Raw genomic sequence first — 18,700 nt, 5'->3', positions numbered from 1 at the left:
TAGACCATTTTTGAGCCTGTTTATCAATGAAATATTAAATGAGACCAAAAATAGTCACAATGCCAACACCTCTGCAACCAAAACTTTTCCCTCAGCCTCAACGTTGGTTTTGCAAAGTAACAGGCACGCTGCTCATTTGTTTTCTGTTGTCTGCAGAGATGTCAGCCTGAAGTTATTTCAGTTATTTCACCTGTCAGTGCGGCTCTTCTCCCTGTAGCTGTGGCTTTACAAAGAAGGTGGCTCTTTCTGTTGGCTCAGCAAAACATTTGACTGACCCAAGTCCTAAGTCTTCCAGTGTTTGGAAAGAAGAGATGTTAATCCCTGTGATGCCTTTCGTTTTCAGTTACTAGGAGCCAAAACATTATTTGATGCCTCGTGCTGTAAAGTTTATGGGTGATTACCGCTATTGCAAAAAAAAATACTCAAGCAGCAACTCTTTATGCTGCCATGAGAAGCTTCAGGCCTTGCATTTGAAGCAGAGCATCGCATGTATAGATAGCACCGTGTACAGCTGGACCTTAGGGCAAGGGATGAATAGCAGCTATAAGAAAATATCCTTATCTCAAAGACCGAAAAGATGTCAGTAGTTTCAGGTGTCATCTGTTAGAACCAGGCAGGTAAACACTAAATAGTAAACACTCTCTGCAAACACTGAGCTCAGAGAGTTGCAGCCTCCCAGATGGAAATCAAGATCCCAGAACAGAACTCTCGTGTGTCTGTGTGGTATTATTTCCAAAGAACATGACTGATCTATGCACTCTGTGTGTCTCCCATATCCTGACAGAACCCTAGTTAGGGTGTGCTCCCTACCAGACACCACCCTCCGTTTTTCACTTGGATTCTCCCACACTGATGCTTTCACCCACTCAGATCCAAAACAGAGAATATGGATGTTATCCGTTAAGCAGGTCAGGAACGCCAAGTCCCTGTGATCAGCAAACCCCTCTGAGCCCATGCAGCATTGCTCTGATAGATCACATTGATGCACAAATGAAGGAGAAAGCAGAGGTGGTATTTCATTTATGTAACTTTTCTAAACTTGCGAAGCATTCAATAAGGTATTTAGTATTCCTGTGCTGCTGAAAGCAGTTCTCTTTCTAAACTCAAAGTACCTGTGACTTTCCTCTCCTTGTCTAACAAACTTGAAAGTCACTGTTCATCCCCAGGGATTCTTAGAGATGTACATGGAGAAGTCCCAAGAAGGGGGTGAGCATCAGAAAACCCATCTTTCCCCAGCTATTCTGACTGGTGCAGTTACCTATAAAGTCGTGCCCTTAAACCATGATTACCACAAATTTATTCTCTACAGGTGTCATGTGAGAAGTTCAGCTCACTCAAATAGCTGGGATGAAGGGTGCAATGTAAATATTGCTTAACATAAACCTGGATCCTTAGTGGCTCCCCAAGATGCCGCTGGCACTGGACTGGGTGTGGCTCCGTGTCGGACTTCTGCAGCCTCCCCGATGTGCCAACAGCACGGGCAGGGTGCCCCAAAGGGTCATCTCATCACCAGGACCGCTCGGCCGAGACACTCCCCAGCCCAACTGAGCACCACAAGCCAATCACCTACACCCCGAAGCATCTCGGTCAACTACAGCAACACCTCCTCTCCTCAGCCCTGCCCCTACCCGGCATCTTCCTCCACCTCGGTGCCCCGGGGTAAGAAAGTGCTCCCAAACCCGTGGCGTCCACGGGCGTCGAGCCGGGCCTGCGCAGGCCCTCGGGGTGCGCGGCCCCTCTGAGGGAGGGCACGGGCGGCGGCGCAGGAGGAGGTGGGGGCCGGCGGCTCCCGGTACTCCCGGGGCGGGCAGGGGGCGGGAGCGGCGGCGCCCCCCAGCCGCCGAGGGGCCCCGCCGGGCGCTGGGGCGGGGTCTGCGGGCGGTGGCGGGCGCCACGTCGGCAGCGGGGACGGGCGGAGGAGTAAAGTCTGAGCGGAGCCCGGGCGGGTCGAGTGAGTCGTGAGCGCCGTGCGGTGAGCGAGCGAGCGAGCGAGCGAGCGAGCGAGCGAGCGAGCGAGGGAGGGAGGGAGGGAGCGAGCGACGGATGGATGGATGGATGGATGAGTGGCCTCTACCCCCCCGGCCCCTCCGCCAGCGGGGCAGCCCTGGATCGCCCTACCTGCCTCCCCGCGGATGATGGGGAACTTCCAGGGGAGGAGGCGGGAGAGTACCCGGCGCGCCCCGGCGGAGCCGCTGGCGGGAGAGGCGGGTCAGGGGTGCGGAGCCGCCGCCGCCACCTGCCCCCGGCGCGGGCACAGCCCGGCCGCCTTTGTGCTTCCTGCCGCGGCTCCGCGGGGCGGGAGGGCCGGGCCGGTTGTAGCGGCTCCGCCGCGGCCTTGGCTGCCACGTCAGTGCCGCCGCCCTGCGCCGAGATGCCGGCAGTGCCCGCACTGGCCCGGCCGGGGTCATGGGCGGGGGTCGCTGCCGGGCCGCCTACGCAGCTCCGCCGGGCACGCAGGTAGCTGCGAGGGGAGGACGTGGCGGGGACTGCGGGGCTTCGGCCGCCCGAAGGTAAATAGGGGGCGGCTCCTCGGGTGCGGGACCGAGGGCAGGGGGGCTGCTCTGCCGTGCCGCTACCACCCTCTCTGGGCCGGGCGCTCATGAAGGAGGGGTCCCCCCACCTTGGAGACAGGGCAGCGGAGGGAGCCGTGCTCGCCTCGGCCTGGCTCCTGGATGGTCTTGTTCTCCCTCGAGAACTTTTCCGACCCAGTAGAAGATTTCTTTCAAGTTTTCTTCTTTTTCAACTTTGCAGTTTTCAGATGTTTGCTGCAGTAACGTGCTCTTTGTTTCATCCATGTCTCTCGAGTCCAGCTTGATGCAGTAGCATATGAAGAGGTTTTTTGTGAACTGTTTGGGACTGGCTTAGCTTTCCACATTCACCTAGCCTAGGTGTTTATATGGTGTGGCCTGAAGATCAAGGCAAGTTGATCTAGCCGTATGCCTGGTTCTGGTCATTGTGTGAACTGCAGAGACAGCCTCTCTGGATGCAATTAAATGCTTCCTTCTGCTCATTGAATTGAGGTGAAAATGAAAACTCTGAATCAGGATGTCCCTCCATAAGGAATGTAAATATCAAGTACATGTAGCTTGTTTCAGTGTGTCCACTGTGTTGCTTCAGGTAGAATGCCCCTGTATAACTGGAGGAGTACGTACAAGATTGCTTAATTTAATATGTAGGTACTGATTTGTATGCACATCAGTTTTAAGACTGCTCAGTAAATATTATCCAGCATATCATGTAAAGCTTTCTCTTAAACTGTGGTTAAATATTCAGAAAAGTTAGTATTGCCTCCTAAGTGTAGAAATGGACAGTGCTGCACAATTGCGAACTGAAGGGTGGTCCTTCAGCAAGTGAGCAGGTCTAAATGTCAGGTAGGAGCCAACAGACAGGTGGTGGATGCTAGGGAAAAGGCAATTTCATTAGCAGAGGTAGCAAGGAAGTTCAGAAGCTGCTTTACTGCTGGCTGTTAGGCACAGTTAGGTTTTGTCTTTGAGGGTCTTCTGGAAAAGGAGATCCAAGACTGATCTGGAGCTTAGGCTTTAGGAAAGTGTTAAAAGAAATGGGGAATGCTCTTCTGAAAACTGAGCTAGGAGGAGGCAGAGGATGACAAAACTGGTAAGATGGGGTTTTCATGGTCTTTCTGAAGCTGTGCCATGCACCTTACTGGAATTTACCATGTACTTCTTAGGAACCAGTTTTGGAGAATCAGAAAAGGGGAATTCTGGTTCATGCCACATCATTTTATATCTTATAAGTCATTGCATCAGAGAAAACTTGATTGCCAACATCAGGTGTTCCACAGAGCCTCTTCTGGACCCTGATATATATTTTGGTTGACAGTGATGGAGAAATGGTGCATTCTCCATCCAGGGTAGATAACGATATAGTAATATCCCGGGCAGAGTTAAGGGTTTTTTTTTCCAGGAGATACTATACCTCTCTTTTGCTTTTAATCATGGTGTGTGTTTGGTTTTTAATACAGATATGTTGCATTACCTTCCCAGCTGTGTTCAGTTCCCTGCATACTGTGAGCCTGTTAGGTACATTACTTACAGCAACTTCTTTTGGAGGAAGTTGTAGCCCATCCTGCTGTAGGCTTGGAAGTAAGTCGTGGTTCACACCTGGAAACTTCTGATCAACTTCTTGTGGTCTTTACTTGAAAATGCAGTCTCTTTTTCATAGCATGCTTGCTTCCAAGCCAGTCTTGCTTTGTATATAAATCTGAATTTTGAAACTTGGGTTTTAAACTGAAGGCTTCTTGTAATATTAGCTGTGCTCTTGGTTTTTACCTACAAGCTTTCTACATGCCTGGATTTGTTTTTGTACTTTAGTGCTGTTAGCACTGACTCTTCTTGCAGAAGCTCAGTCAACTCTCTCCCTTGCAGTAACAGATTGAAACAGACATTTCGATGCAAGGAGTAAGGCAGTGAAGCTGATAGTGAGGGGTTGCTCGTGCAGCTTGGAGCAGTACCCTGAAGAGCAGCCATAGGTGGGATTACCTTTTTTGGCTTCATGATTATTTCCTTGTTTAATTTGGAGAGTAGAGACTGTTGCTCTTCCAAATATTTAATTCTTAAACTATCATACCTAAAAATATATTTTTTCCATGTACGTGAAATACATCAGGTTCATTCGGAAATCTGCTGCAGCTGCTGAAAGAGGTAAAGAAGAGCTGTTCATGTGGCAAGGGTTGTTTGTTTTCCATCAGCTCTGTAGTCAGGCTTTCTACCTGCACAGCTGGTAGCCAGAAGGAAGATAACTTCTTTTGTGGTGGAACAAGACAGAGTGATGGGTTTGTTTGCAGCTGTGTCAGGTGGTACTTCCAGCACTGGCTGCTGCTGCTGCAGCCGTCTGGAGCAGCATTAAGCTGCCAGCTGAAATTGGCCCCATCCTTGGGTCGTTTCATTGCTACCCACAAATATCTGAGTAGTGGCATTGAAACAAGCCAGTTTTCACTGGCTGCTGCTTGGGCCAGGTTTGCTGTGCTGAGACAGAAGGGCTTTTTTTCTCTAAAGTCAGAAAGACACCAAGAGCATCCGCTGAAACTTGGGAAGTTACGCACATCTGTAATGGTTAGAGCCCACTTCTCAATGGAAGGCTAAAACTTTACACAAATTACTGTCCAAGAACTGCAGGCTCATTAAGGAGCATTTGTCTTAACATGGATTGTTGTGCCTCATAGCAATCCTTATGGCAATACATGGAGCAAGTAAAATTATCTTCATTGCCCAGGAGGAATTAGTGTCTTAGTGACAAATCTCTAAAAATGTGGCATCTTCAGGCTGTACCAAGTGTGCTTCTTCCACACCATGGGGATTTGTATTCCTGATTCCCACTCTACACCTGCTGCCGGATTTCTTCAGCCCGACTAGCTCCCGACACCAACAGCAAGAGTGGGCCGCCCCCTGAAAGCTGTTGAATCCGGGCTGTGGCATAGAGCACAGCTGCTCCACGGCACAGGTGGACTGCGTTGGGGATAGGACTGCGCCGAGGGTAGGGACAAGGAATAGGGAGAGGTCTTCTGTATGTTTTCCAAAGAAGTTTATTTCCCCGAGGGTCAGGGACAGAAAGACACTTAATTAAAGGCATACATCAGCTTATAAACGAGGGCGGTCTCAGGGGAGGATACAATTTTTAACCTGTTGGGAGAAACTGGGGGTGGAACACAGGCAGGGAATACAATGTTTAAACCAATAGGGGGTTACAGGGGAGGAGAACAACTTAAACAAACCAATGGGGTTTCAAAGGATACAGAATTGATAGGGAAGTTTCTAGAGAAAGGGGCTAGGGGAGGGATTGACATTCAATGGCAGGAGGAGCAGGGAACAAAAGGGTAGTTCTTTGGGGAGATGGACGACTAGGGCAAAACCAACACCACAGGAGGGAAAGGAACAATCCATAAGTAATAAAATATGCTGTAAAAGTACAAAATAGGAAGGATTGTAAAACTGACTACTGGAACTGCATTACAATCAAAAACACACACTGCAACATACAGCCATGGCAGGTATGTGACAGTCACCGTTCCATAAGATGTCATTAACGTTCTGCCTTTCTTATAGGTGTATGCAGAATACTTTTGTGGAAACAACTAACTAGAAATCTTAACAAAGGAATATATTTGGTGAGTAAGTTCTATTTCAGTCACCTTTGATGTGAATGTATGTGTGGCTATGCCATTACTTCTAGAGCTTCTTGGCGCTTTCATTCAGGATCTTAAACGCTGTTAATGTTGCAAATAGCTCTTGAATTAAAAACCTTCTTCTAAACAATTTTTTTTTTCAGCCACAGTGTAAAAGATTTAAGCTGTCTATGCATTTCATATTCTGACAATAGGGAAGTGTGTTTCCTTTCAAATCAGTTGAGTGACTTCCATCTTTATTTTTTAAAGTATTTTTTGTATGAAGGCTACAGTTTATTTTAATGTATTGCTAAGAAAGATGAGAAGTTATCCCATATCTCTTGAATGGACAATAGACAGAATCTTCATAAGCACACAGGGAAAATAACCCCAGAAGTAGTTTACATTTATCCCTGTTCTAAGATCTGGGTTTACTTCCACTTCTTGACATGAGAAAACACAGATGAGGAAGGAAATTGTAGTGTGTCAATGATATGATAGATTTCTGCTTCATGAATGAGTTTTTCTGGGCCTCATGGAGATCCTGCCTCATTCCATGTCATCATTCAATGAACACGTTAAATGAAGCTGGAGGCTTTTCTGCAGTGACACTAGTAAATTTGGCATCATAGGATGAAAATGCAGAAGATCTCTTTGCTCGCTTTCTTCTTCCCTTTTTTTCTTTGGCCAATCTTAGTGTACTTTGAAGAAGATTCTGAAAACTTATGAGAAGAGTTCTAAAGTTCAGGTATCTGATAAATCTTTGCCTTGTTGCATATGTCTGCAGTACTGGTAATCGTTGTAACTAATGATTCAGTGCATAGTGGGGACTTTGAATCGGCAGCTTCCAAGTTTCCAAAGTTCCTTAATCTATAGCATGTCTGAATGCCTTAACTCTGCACAAAAGTCTTACACTTGCATTTCTAGGTCACTGCCTTTAGTTTCAGCAGAGTTGTAATCTTTGTTGGGTATCATGAACTTTGCTTTCTTTTCTTCATGGGGACACATCTTCAGGGGAAAGCTTGGACAGAACCCTCCCTTAGGATACATGGCAGTCTGGTGACCGGGGGACTTTTTGATGAAAAGCAGGACATACAAGCCTAGATCTTAATAGACAAAGGAGGCATTGAGTGCTTTTACCTCTGTGGTATAATGTAAAATGTAGTGAGTGGTTTCTGTTTTTCTATCTACAGTTTTTGAAGAAAAAAGTTGTATTCCTGCCCTTTTGCTCTGAAGACTGGATGAAGTAACCTGCCACCAAGTGGTTATTTCAGGCCTTTGACCTCCAGTCAGTAGAAATACTCATATTAAGTCTCTGGAAGGGAGCCAGGTTTAAAACATGCTCCTGTGCATATCCTGTTCACCAGATATGCTGTACCCTGTTTAGTACACAGGATTTTTGCATTACTTTTCAGAGCCTTTCAAGTCTCCTGAGGTATTAAATTGGATACAAGGATGCATAATGCAACCTGCAACATAGATATTTGAAAATTTTCTGTAGAAGTCCTTTGCTGGATCTTGGTTTTGGTTCTGGGATTCCCTGGAGAGCTTCTACAGAAAAACAAGAGAACGTGAATTGTGCTTTGCAAGAGCTTGTGTTCCAAGTTATGTTTTGGGTCAGGCTGTGAGACTTTTCTGACAGTGATGTGATTCTGTTTTCACTTGCCCTGATATCATAGAACTGTGAGTAAAACCTAGTACAAGCTGGTTGGGCACATCTCTTGCAGCATCATGAAATCATCAAGGTTGGAGGAGATTTTCAAGATCTTCTAGTCCTACCATGCACCTAGCATCCCTGGAGTGCTTCCAGGCACCTGTAGAACCACCCATCAAACAGTAGTTTTTAACTTTCTGATCTGCTAACCCCTGAAGGCTCTTTTCTGTGTAGAACAAATTCAGTCCTGCCAACAGTGACTTACTTGCCTTAGCTGCTGTTCTCAGGTGTGCGTAGTTCTCCACTGACTTCTGGGGCCTGATAGCAGCAGGTTGCCAGTGCCTGCAGAAAGACCACTGGGGTCTGTCTAGATGCAAGTGAGTGAAGCATTTCTATTTAACTTCTAAGGGAAAGCTTGGGATCAACAATTAAGTGACCTTGAAGTTCTAGGAAAGGTAATGGAGAGGAATGCCTAATCTGATCCACTTTTTGTATATAGTGCTGTGATTTTATATGTGCTGCTATTTTTTTCCCCCCTACTGTACTTCTAAACTAGACTAGAAACTCTGCTGTGAAATTCCCCTGCCAATACATTGCTTTGCTCATTTAGCTTTGCAGGAACCGAAACCAAATCTGACAGTCTAAACCAAACTGTGGAGAGTTTTGAAAGCATTCCTTACCTGTCTTGTCTGCCAGTCTTACTCTAACTCTTCCAATTGGACAAATCTTATCTTAATTAAATACTGGTATTATGTCATGTAAAACAGATTCTAGGGGCTTCATCTGGGCTGTATCTGCTGTTAGTGTTGCTGTTTCAGTACATTCTTAATTGCAGAAAATACTAAACCTTGTGTGAAGTCTTGGGACGGTTTCTAGTGTTCTACCTATGTCTGAAACTGGCAATTTACTCCAACTCCCCTCTAAACTTTTTGATAACCCCTGACAGTGTTTTCTCTGTCCTCTTAAGATTAAATAACTTTTCTCAATCTCTTATGTGGGATTGTTGACAGAAAAAATTTGGAAGCTCAAACAAGCAATTTCATCTGGTGTTCTTTTAGGAGTTACATGCTGTCTAGATACAAATAAATTCATGGAAGTAGTTCTTCATAAAAAATAATTTGCTTCTGGCTTTACTAATTTGTCTTGAATCTGCTTTAAAACTGTTTTGATCACTTTTTTGTTCCTTTGTTTGAATTAAGATTTGCTAGGTCCTGACTTTTATTTTACTCTTTTTAGGACTTTCTCTGAGGTAGTGGTTAAACTCCTTCTACATTCGTGGTAATCATCTTCATGACCAAAATGGCCAGATGTTAATTAGGAACATAGTTGCTTCATCTTGATACAGATATTTTGATTGTATAATGTCAGGCCTGTCAGTTTCTTCTGTCTACCCTCCCTTACAGTGCTTTATTTATTTCAAGTTGGAAAAAAAGCAACAAACCTACGTGGAACTTCACATAGTGAGGATGAATATTGTATTTCTTTCAGCTTGCATCTTTTCTCAGAACCTGATTTTCCTCAGCTGCTCCCTGTGATTGGTCAGGTTCTTTTTTTGTTTAAATTTTATTTCTCTTATTTGTGATTAAATAAAATAACAAGGAGTTCTATAATTGATACTTTTTAAAATAGTCTTTTAGCCCTCATGTGTTTTAGTCTTCCATCTTGATGTGTTGTTACTCTACAACTTTCTCTTGAGTGGAAGGCAGGGGGGCAGACACTGATCTCTTCCCTCTGGTGACCAGTGACAAGGACCCAAGGGAGTGGCATAAAGCTGTTTAAGGGAAGTTTAGGGTAGATATTATGAAAAGGCTTCCTCAGAGTGTGGTTGGGTACTGCAACAGCTCTCCAGGGAAGTGTCACAGCACGAGCCTGCCGGAGCTCAAGAAGTGTTTGGACAATGCTCTCAGGTACATGGTGTGATTCTTGGGGCTGTCCTGTGCAGGGCCAGGAGTTGGACTTCAGTGATCCTTCTGGTTTCCTCTCAGCTTGGGATATCATGTGATCCTTTCCTATTTCTTAGCTGACATGTTTGCATTTCTGACTTTTGAGTGGCAGTTGTTCAGCATTTCCATCAAACTGGCCATCCTGGTAGTAGCTTTTTTTGCTTGCTTTCCTGTTCAGCTTCTTGTGTTTTCTGAGCCCTTAACGTATACCCCTAGTGCTGACTGGGAGGACTCTTTAATATTCAATTTAGGCTTGCTTCTTGTCCAAAGGTCTATGATTTAGTATGTGGGTGCTGGTTTTTAGTGTGATGTTTTAACTTCATAATAATAATGTGAGGGGTTTAGCTCTTGTTTTCCAGATGAGTCTTCCCACCTGCTTCTGCCTCCACATTCCTTCTTCAGATCCCAGCCACTGCTTTCTCACCCAGAGCATGTACAGAGACATCTGAGCATGGCAGGAGAAGCAGGAATTATTTTTGTGGTACTTGTTGACTTCTGGAAGAAATGAAATGATTTACAGACTTGTGCAGAGAGAAGGGAACTAAGAGGTCACTGGCAAAAAGAGAGAAGCATGCTGACTGGTGTAATGCGACTTGTTTTTCCTTTTTTTTGCCTTGGTGCTTGCTGAGGAGGGAAAGCAAGATTAGCAGGAGGACTCAGGAGAGGAGGCCAGACTTAATATCAAGGCATGCTTTGGTGGGGGAGGAAAGCAAGAAGGGAACATGGACTGGTTATTACTTTCTTCCCTTCCAGAAAAAAAAATTCTGTCAGCAGAGCTGCTGATTGAGCTTTCTCTTATGCTTCCCCTGTCAGGGACTGCTGCTCTAGAACTGCTCTAGGAAACAGCTTTTATGTAAAGAAATCTTTCCTGAAATGTTTCCATTGCAGAGTTTGTATAGAATTAAAACAGTTTAGGTCTGCTTTTATCACCACACCATTTATGCAGCTCTGTGTCAAGATAAATTGTGTGTTTCTGTTGCTGTTCTTCCATCTTGTTTTCATGGCATTTGTTCAAATTATGCTGCAAGGACTTGGTGTTTTTAAACAGCTTTTCACGTACTAGCAGATCTCACAGGCATGCTGCTCTTCTTTCTCTAGTGGCCATCACCTCTATGATCAGTAGGCTTTTTTTTTTCAGTACTTAAACATAAGCTCTTGTATGGCAGTAGCTGTTTTGTTTTCCTACTTGTCATCGTCATGATTGCTTTTTGAGATGCACTCGGTGTGGTGTGGCAGCTCTCACCAAGCCAGCTGGTGTCATGGAGAGGTCCTTTTTAAAGTATTGAGTCTGGTTGAAGAATGCAAAAGCACAGTCTGATAATAAAAATAGAAGCAATTTGACAGGACCTGCTAGCTTGTCTAATAATGAAAAAGAAGTTCTCTTTGTGGATCTTAATCTACTTGAATTTTGGATTAATGGATTACATTTATGCTTTGCCAGAAAAGATGAATAGCACATGTGAATTTATTTTTTTAGGCAATAATGAATCAAACGGACAAAAATCAACAGGAAGTCCCATCCAGTGTTCATGATGAACCACCAGAAGGTATGTATTAGTTTTCATGAAATTAAGTAAATTAATCAGTTCTCTCTAAAAATGGATCTGCCAGCTGAACACTTCAACTTTCTTTTACATAACAGTAAACAAACCAACCCTGGGATGAGATGGGCCTGGATTATTGTTCACTTCTGCATTACCCTGATTACAAAAAGGCCACTGAATCTAACTGAGTAAACAACTGTACCTATAAATTATAGAGAAGATGGGCAGTTACTGAAGGACTTAATTTGCAGATTAGTTTGCAGAGGTATGAATTGATCTAATGGGCATTTATTTCTGCTATTCATTATGTGAGATGTAAAAAGCCCAGCTTCATTTTTGGACATGTTGCTGTGTTCATAGTGCATGTGACTTTTATGCAAGATGCATTAGAAAATGTATAGAACTACATTACTGCTTCTGGAGACTGTTTTCCATCATACAATTAACAGTGGTTCCAACTGTTCACAATGTCATGGTTTCATAAAATGAAGCACGGACTTGACTTCATTAATGCAGTGACATTGTGGTCTCCTGAACCAACTGATTATTAAATTGGTTATTAGATCTGCAGAGGAAATGCAGTTGCAAATGAGCAGTTTCTTCTAAGCTGTGGACTGGCAGGATTGAGCAGAATCCTGTTTGCATAATGTGACTGGAAATATACTAGATCAAAAGCCATTCTTGGCATGTAAAAAACCACGTTCTTATGTGTGTTCTGTCTGCTCTTGCTTTAAAACCAAATGTGTTGGACGTAGAGGTCGGTGAGTCATGATTCCTGTCGGTTCATTGCTCTTCACTTTATAATGGCCCTTTAAAGTTCTGTTTGTTGGTCTGGGTTTTTTTCATGTCAGCTTTTATATGTTGTATAACTGAACAATTCACTTCATTTGAACAACAGTATTATCCACTAACTGTAGCAGAAAGGATTGAAGTCAAGTAGCTCACTCTGTTCTTAACAGCCATTAGGCAAGAAACACAATTAGAAGAAGATGAGAGAAAAGGGAAAAATGGGTTTTCATGGCACAGTAATTCTTCAGCTCTGTTAATACTTGTTATAGTAGCATGGTGTGAGGACAAAAAAATCTTGTGCTTTTGGTGTTAAGATCTCAGAAGCATTTCTGATAGCAAATGCCTGATTGGAAACTACACCTTAATGTGTTATCTTCAAGTCTGATTTTTAAGGCTGGGTTTTGCTTGCTTAGTTGTTAGGAGCTTTTTTGTCTTAAAAGTTTAATTGTTTGATACATGTTAAACATCATGTATAGAAAGTGAACAGTAGTCGGAAAACTAGAACCAATTCTTTATTGAGTAGGGCAGTGAAACAAGCGGGCATTTTTTATCTTCCTAGAATATTCACTAGGTTTTCCAGATTCAGAGTCTAACAGCAGAATATGATAATCATTGGTTATTCCAAAGTTTTATTTAAAATCTGTGAGCAGCTAAGACTTACTTTCTTCTGCACATTGTTTTCTTTCAGTATGACGATAACTAGTTTGAATATGAAGTCTAAATAGATGGAGAAAGTTGATGTAGTTAGAGGGAGTAGACTGAAGCGCAGCTCATCTTAACATAAACTCCATCCTTGAAGAGGCTTTTTCCTTTTGGGTCTGATTCACATGCACTCTTCAAGTCTTATGAGTTTAGTTAAAATATTGGAATACCCTTGGAAAACAACCCCATTTTGAATGTTGTGCTAGGCCTTATACGTGATACACTTACACCATCATAGAAAGATGGCCAAATGTGGATGGAAGGATACCAGTTCAATGCTGGCAAAATCATCTCTCTGAACAGGCTGCCAAAATACTCCTTCGAGGAAAGGCTCAATTCCAAAACCAATTTGCAGCTTTTCCTAAAGATAGAAATAGTTCTGGTTTGCTCAAATCATGCTCAACAAGCTTGGTGCCCAAAGGCATTAAAGAATGTGTAGAAGAAGCTTTTGTGCTCCTGCTTTTTTTGAGTAGTGCTATTCTAATGCTGTATTTTCTGCCTTGCGAGCGGCACCAACCTTTGCAACCTGTGTTCATTCAAACTCTTGTTCATTCTTGGATTCCTTTCAGCAGGAAGCTGGCTGCAAGATGGCCTGGTAGAGCCAACTCCTGGATAGGGACCTTGTGTAATTTTCTCAGTGCTCCATAAATCACAGAATATTCTGAGTTGGAAAGCATCCACAAGGATCATTGAGCCCAACTCTTAATGGAGGGCCCATGTGGGGATCAGCCCACAACCTTAGTGTTATCAGCACCATGTCTACATGACTGAGCCAATGTCCTTAGATTTAGTCATGATCTGGTACTCTTTGGAAATATACTCTTTAGAAAAAAGGAGACCAGGCATGTGTGTCCTAGAACAGAAATCAGCTGGCAATAAAACTCTGCAGTGCTGGGTGTTTGCTAGAGCTCATGGACAGTGCAAATAGGATGGAAATGGAATATGCCAGCCATTACCAGAATTTACTTACTTGTACACCATCACATTCTGTATTTACACCTGTGAAATAGAGTAGATGTCAATGGACTGGCTACCTGAAGTAAGGTAAAGATAAATACATAAATACTACATTTGTTTGTTTCTCTTATTATTTTTAAAGTTAGTTATGATGGAGCATTTCTTGTTTACAACAGTTCTGATTCAGTGAAATCAGCTCTTAAAATTCAGTGGGATGAAACTTTATGCCTATTTCACCCTGATGATAGTGAACCAGTTAAGTGGAAGTGAAACAGTTTCTGACCAAATTTGTTACAAGTTCTAATAGTCTGGTCGCAAGAATCCTCTAGTGAATAAACCCTAGACATTGGATTTTATGGTAGACTCTGCATACTTCCTTCTGAGTGTGATGCTTTAAAGACTTTCTGTATGTAAATAGAAATTCTGATCTCTGTATGTTTGTGTTGGCAGTGCATTTTTGCTGGAGATGTCGATGTTGAAAGCTGCTGGCCTAGAATGCACCAGCAAGAGTATTACATGGCTTTAAGTAAAAGGCTGTCATTTATGTTTTCAGTTTCCATTACCCTTTCTATAATCTATATCAATTTCTTAATTAAGAGACTAGTGTGAGCTGGAAGGACTTTCAGTATTTTCAGCTGAAGCCTTTGGGCTTCACTATTCTGTATCCTTGTTTTCCTTTTTTGTCAACTTTGTAGAAAATTATCTCATTTAGGTGGCATCTTTTGCTTGAGTTATTCAAGGCATGCACACAGGAACTCAAACCTTCACAGTTTTTTAATGAATTCTGAGTCCTAGGTCAGTCCTGGCATTATCACAAACATACTGGCAGTGCACAGAAAGTTGCTCACCCTAGTTTTCATCTTGTAGCAGATGAGTGCTGGGACATGACTCTTGGAATCTGTGCTCTGGATGCAAGTTGTGGGCACTGAGGGTGCTGGGGACAGACCTATTCTACTGGTTCTCCTAAGGCGTGTTGCAGTGGAAAGTCAGTGTATTGGCAGGGCTGGACAGAGGTCTCACATGCATCTAGAGCTGTTTATTTCTTTTCTGCTGCTCCAAGCATGTTACTTCTGCTCCTGACTCCCTCACCTCTTTATTTCATGTCTGTTTATTCCCTAGCTCTGCCCACTGTGGTTCCACTTGCTCTTTTCTTGGTTTCCCTGTTGTTTGTTATTTGGAACTAGGTGTATGAGCATCCAAGAAAAGCAGCCTGCAAGGTAAGTATAGACTGTGTGCAATGGCTATTAGGCTAGAAAAGGAAATACTTTTGAGTAACACTTTTTTGAAAATGCTGAAATCCTGGTGCTGAGATTGATTTGCTTGTTGTTTCCTCCCTTAGGGTCACTCAAAGACCACCCGCAGCAGCAGGCTGGCATGCTTTCTCGTGTGACTGGTGGCCTCTTCAGTGTCACAAAAGGAGCTGTTGGTGCCACGATTGGAGGTGTTGCTTGGATTGGAGGGAAGAGCTTGGAAATTACCAAAACAGCCGTCACATCTGTGCCTTCTGTGGGAGTGGGTCTAGTCAAAGGAAGTGTTTCTGCTGTAGCTGGAGGTGTTACAGCTGTAGGATCTGCTGTTGCAAGTAAAGTGCCTTTAACAGGAAAGAAAAAGGACAAGTCTGACTAAAACCAAAACTGAGACATACTCAATTCTCCAGAATATTGCATCAGTGGCATTAAAATCTGCTAAGATTGGGACCATGAGAAGCCATGTGTCTTAGACACTTTATCTTCTAACAAGTTGTGCAAGTAACTTAATTTCATCTGAAAAGGACAGAAGAAGCTTGGCTAGCACAGCGTATGAGGATTTATTAGAGCCTAGATTGAAGCTTTGTATCTGGTGAAATGTTACACTTGATAACTATAGAAGTGAGTGTATCTGAAGGAATAATACATATTTGAATAGTCATTTACTGTACATCTGCAGTTTTGGACTAAAATGTGAATGTAGAAACTCAGTAGTCTCTGTGATGCCATCGATACAATGAGATGACAATTATTGTTCTCAGTGGTTTCCACATCCTCCTGCTAAGTATCCTTCAGCTGTGTGAAAGCACTGTTGGACATACCCAGTCTTGGTTATGAACTTGCAGGCAGCCTGTAAACCATCCCTGACTGCATTCTGCCAGTGAAGACTGGAGCAAAGAGACTGGAGGTGTGCAGAATTTGGAAATGAGAATGGGAGATAGAACTGAAAAAGTTTAACAATGTGGTAGAAAGGATCATAAAGAGTAAACTAACTTGAATATTAGAAGAAAATCTCTTTTTACTAGGTGAAGCTGTGTAAAGAACTGTCCTGTTGTTTCAGTGCAGTTTACAGAATGAGCTTTAGGCTCTTTATAAATCCTGATATCTGAAACTTTCTCAGTTTTTACTGAAAACATGATTGCTTCATCTCAGGTGTATTTAATAATATGCATGTATCTCCCAGAAGTGAGAACTTGCTTCTAATAAACTTCTTATAGACACTAGAAAAAATGATAGCCTGTAGAAAATGGGCTGATGTTTGTGGTCATCTAGCACAGCTGTCTAACTTGCTAGGAATTCTTATGTAGCTGGAAACCACTGAAGAACTAGCAAAGCCGTTCTCAACTCTGTGATACACCAGGTCAGCTTTTTGCTCTGTTTAAGCAAATGCAAGGAAATTTTCACTACATTTCTTGTACTTTTCACCTTGATTTTTGAGTAAAATGCAATACTTTTATTTAAAACAAACCAAAAACAGTAGATGAGGCCTTAAAAAAAAGGCAACATGATTCAAGTAATTTGTATACTGACAGATTCCAAATGTTAACACCTCAAATGGGAACACCTGTACATCCTCTGCAGCGTGTGAGGCAAAATGCACTTGTAATGACACAGCGTGAGGTTGCCTTAAAATAGAAACCATTTGTGATCTTTTGCGTACTGATTTTGAAAATAAGTAATCTCTTTGGAAGCCCATGGGAGGCATCTGTTCATGGTGTGTATGCAGTATTTTCTAAAAACTTTTGTTTCTATGGAGAACTTGACACTTTTTCAGTGGCTGTGGTTGCACTAGGTGATTATATGGGGGGAAATTTTTAAAAATGAAAAAACCCAAAACATATCACTTGTCAAACTTACTCCTGTTCACAGGTGTTGAAAGTACACCTTGTCTCAATTATGGTATTGTAGTCACCAATCTCTCTGAGCCATTGGTACTTCAACTGGACTCTGTAACAACTTTATTTTATATCAGAAATTGTATATGTTGGAAGCTTGATACTTGTAAGCATGGAACTTGGGGTGGTGGGGAGAGCAAAAACCCAAGAAATTACATCTGCTCCTTCTGTTAGATACACCAGCTGCTTGGTTCTGTTCTGCTGCTGGGGTGTAATGAGGTAAGTTGATGCAACAAATGGAAGACTTTAACTATTTTTTATAGTCAAAAGCAAATTGCATAGAATATAGTATTTCTTAGAGGTACCAGTTGGCTCTAGAAATGAGTTAGCCTGGATATCAGAGGCAATTTTGCTGCAGCATATAATTATTATTTAGTATGGTCTGCTCCCCTGCATTTTCCAGTGTAGCAGTATACCCCAAGTGCTGCCACTGAACTCTTCAGGAGTCACCTTTTTGGAGCACTGTGATAATTTGTGACACTCAACCAAATTCTTCTTAATAGTTTTTCTGTAAATGGGAATGTTGAACTGGTCATACCTGTTTTTTAAATTCTTTAATTTTAAACTATGAAACTTGCAGCAAAACAAGCATGGTCTGAGATAAAAAATGTTAAGTATGTAAGGAGTTGCCAACACTCCATTATGTTTTGTTCTTAACATATCCTGTAGCTATTATTTTGAGTCGTGTAAACCGAAACTTTTACATAGCATATGGGTTTAGTTTTCAAAGAGCTTTGTCCTGTATCCTGTGTGTTTTCCATTCACTTATGAAACTTGCTTCGTCTTAAAAACTTGTTCCAGTTCTGTCCTAGCACCTGTGAAACATTAAATTGTTGCTGTTTCAAACATTTGAAAGCTTTCTTAGTTTTGTGGAGAAAGGCATACTTAGGTATAAATCTTCCCATAGTACCATGCTCCAGAGTGTCTTATATCTGTGTCTACTTAGCACCAACCAGTTTTTAACAAAAGCTGTAAGTTCAGTGTGTAAGCTATGCACAGACACAGCACAAAATCCTTTGCACTAATTTTTTTTCCTCTGGTCAGTGATGCTTGGGAATGTCCAGTTTTAAGATCATAGTGAGCTGAATGGAATACGGAACCGAAATCTTCTAGGGGAGTGAGGTTGCTCTTTTGTTTTGGGATTGTTTTTGTGGTAGCTTTATTTCACTTTGCTTTTCCCAGTCCCTGTTCCAAAAGGGGAAACGTTTATGAAGGCAGCTTGTATGCCTGACTGCTCTCTAGGTGGTGAAAGGCTTACTCACAGGCTGGTCCACAGTCACTGTGAGTAACAAAAGATGAGGATTTCAGCAATACAGTGTTTTGGTGACTGGGAACTTTCCTGAGGTTTTATTGTAAATAAATCCTGTGAAGATGAGAGAAACAGGTCCCAGGATAGAGTTAGGAATGAAGGATTGACTGAATTTTCATCTGGTAGTAGAAAAGAGCATTTCTGCAAATGCTTTTATTTTGAAAGGGGAAAAGAAATTGAAACATTCAGAATGAAAAATGAGTTTGTGGTAACTCAGGCTGTGACTTAGTTAAGGAACCTTAGTTAAGTTTCCTGTTCTGTTGCCATGGGAAATTAAGTGATGGGAATAAGCTGTTTCAATAACTTCTACAAACAGGTACCTGTAGAAATGCTAGAACTCAGGGAAAACACTGTTTTATGACTTGGTTTCCTTTTCCTCCTAAGCTACCAATCAGGTCTCTGGCTCAGTTACAAGGTTGTGTTAGAAGAGCTTTGGAGAGCTGAAATGCCCCTTTGTGTCTGAGGGGAAGGAGGCTTTTAAATTGAGATAAAATTGTGATCTGCTTAATGGCTGAGCAGGGAAAGACAGTCGGAAAGTG

The 18,700-nt window shown here is 42.6% G+C and overlaps 1 protein-coding gene across 9 annotated transcripts; it reads left to right on the top strand.

Moving 5' to 3' along the window:
- Window positions 1-532: 532 nt before the first annotated feature.
- Window positions 533-17,698, top strand: TMEM263 (transmembrane protein 263). 9 transcript variants are annotated; one of them, XM_038155646.1, is made up of 5 exons: window positions 2,060-2,510; window positions 3,983-4,103; window positions 6,063-6,124; window positions 11,196-11,265; window positions 15,050-17,698. In XM_038155646.1, exons 1-5 carry the CDS (start codon window positions 2,133-2,135, stop codon window positions 15,334-15,336), a joined length of 918 nt encoding a protein of 305 aa, XP_038011574.1. In that variant the 5' UTR covers window positions 2,060-2,132; the 3' UTR covers window positions 15,337-17,698. The 9 variants fall into 9 exon arrangements, with proteins under 9 accessions (XP_038011577.1, XP_038011582.1, XP_038011583.1 ...); XM_038155652.1 differs by lacking the exon at window positions 2,060-2,510 and adding an exon at window positions 4,386-4,489 and having other exon boundaries at window positions 3,981-4,103; XM_038155649.1 differs by lacking the exons at window positions 2,060-2,510; window positions 3,983-4,103 and adding an exon at window positions 533-1,659.
- The last annotated feature ends 1,002 nt before the right edge of the window (window positions 17,699-18,700 follow it).

The sequence above is a fragment of the Motacilla alba genome, chromosome 1A, assembly GCF_015832195.1.
Source record: "Motacilla alba alba isolate MOTALB_02 chromosome 1A, Motacilla_alba_V1.0_pri, whole genome shotgun sequence".
Taxonomy (NCBI): Eukaryota; Metazoa; Chordata; class Aves; order Passeriformes; family Motacillidae; genus Motacilla; species Motacilla alba.
The sequence above is the reverse complement of the archived record's forward strand: the minus strand, read 5'-3'. Positions and strand labels throughout refer to the sequence as shown.

Excerpts from the sequence above, each read along its gene's own strand:
- TMEM263 (XM_038155646.1), top strand. The coding sequence starts at position 2,133 with ATGATGGGGAACTTCCAGGGGAGGAGGCGGGAGAGTACCCGGCGCGCC. Across the intron at positions 2,511-3,982 it reads GGGGCTTCGGCCGCCCGAAG|ATATGTTGCATTACCTTCCC; the intron begins GTAAATAGGGGG and ends TTTTTAATACAG. Across the intron at positions 4,104-6,062 it reads ATCCTGCTGTAGGCTTGGAA|GTGTATGCAGAATACTTTTG; the intron begins GTAAGTCGTGGT and ends CCTTTCTTATAG.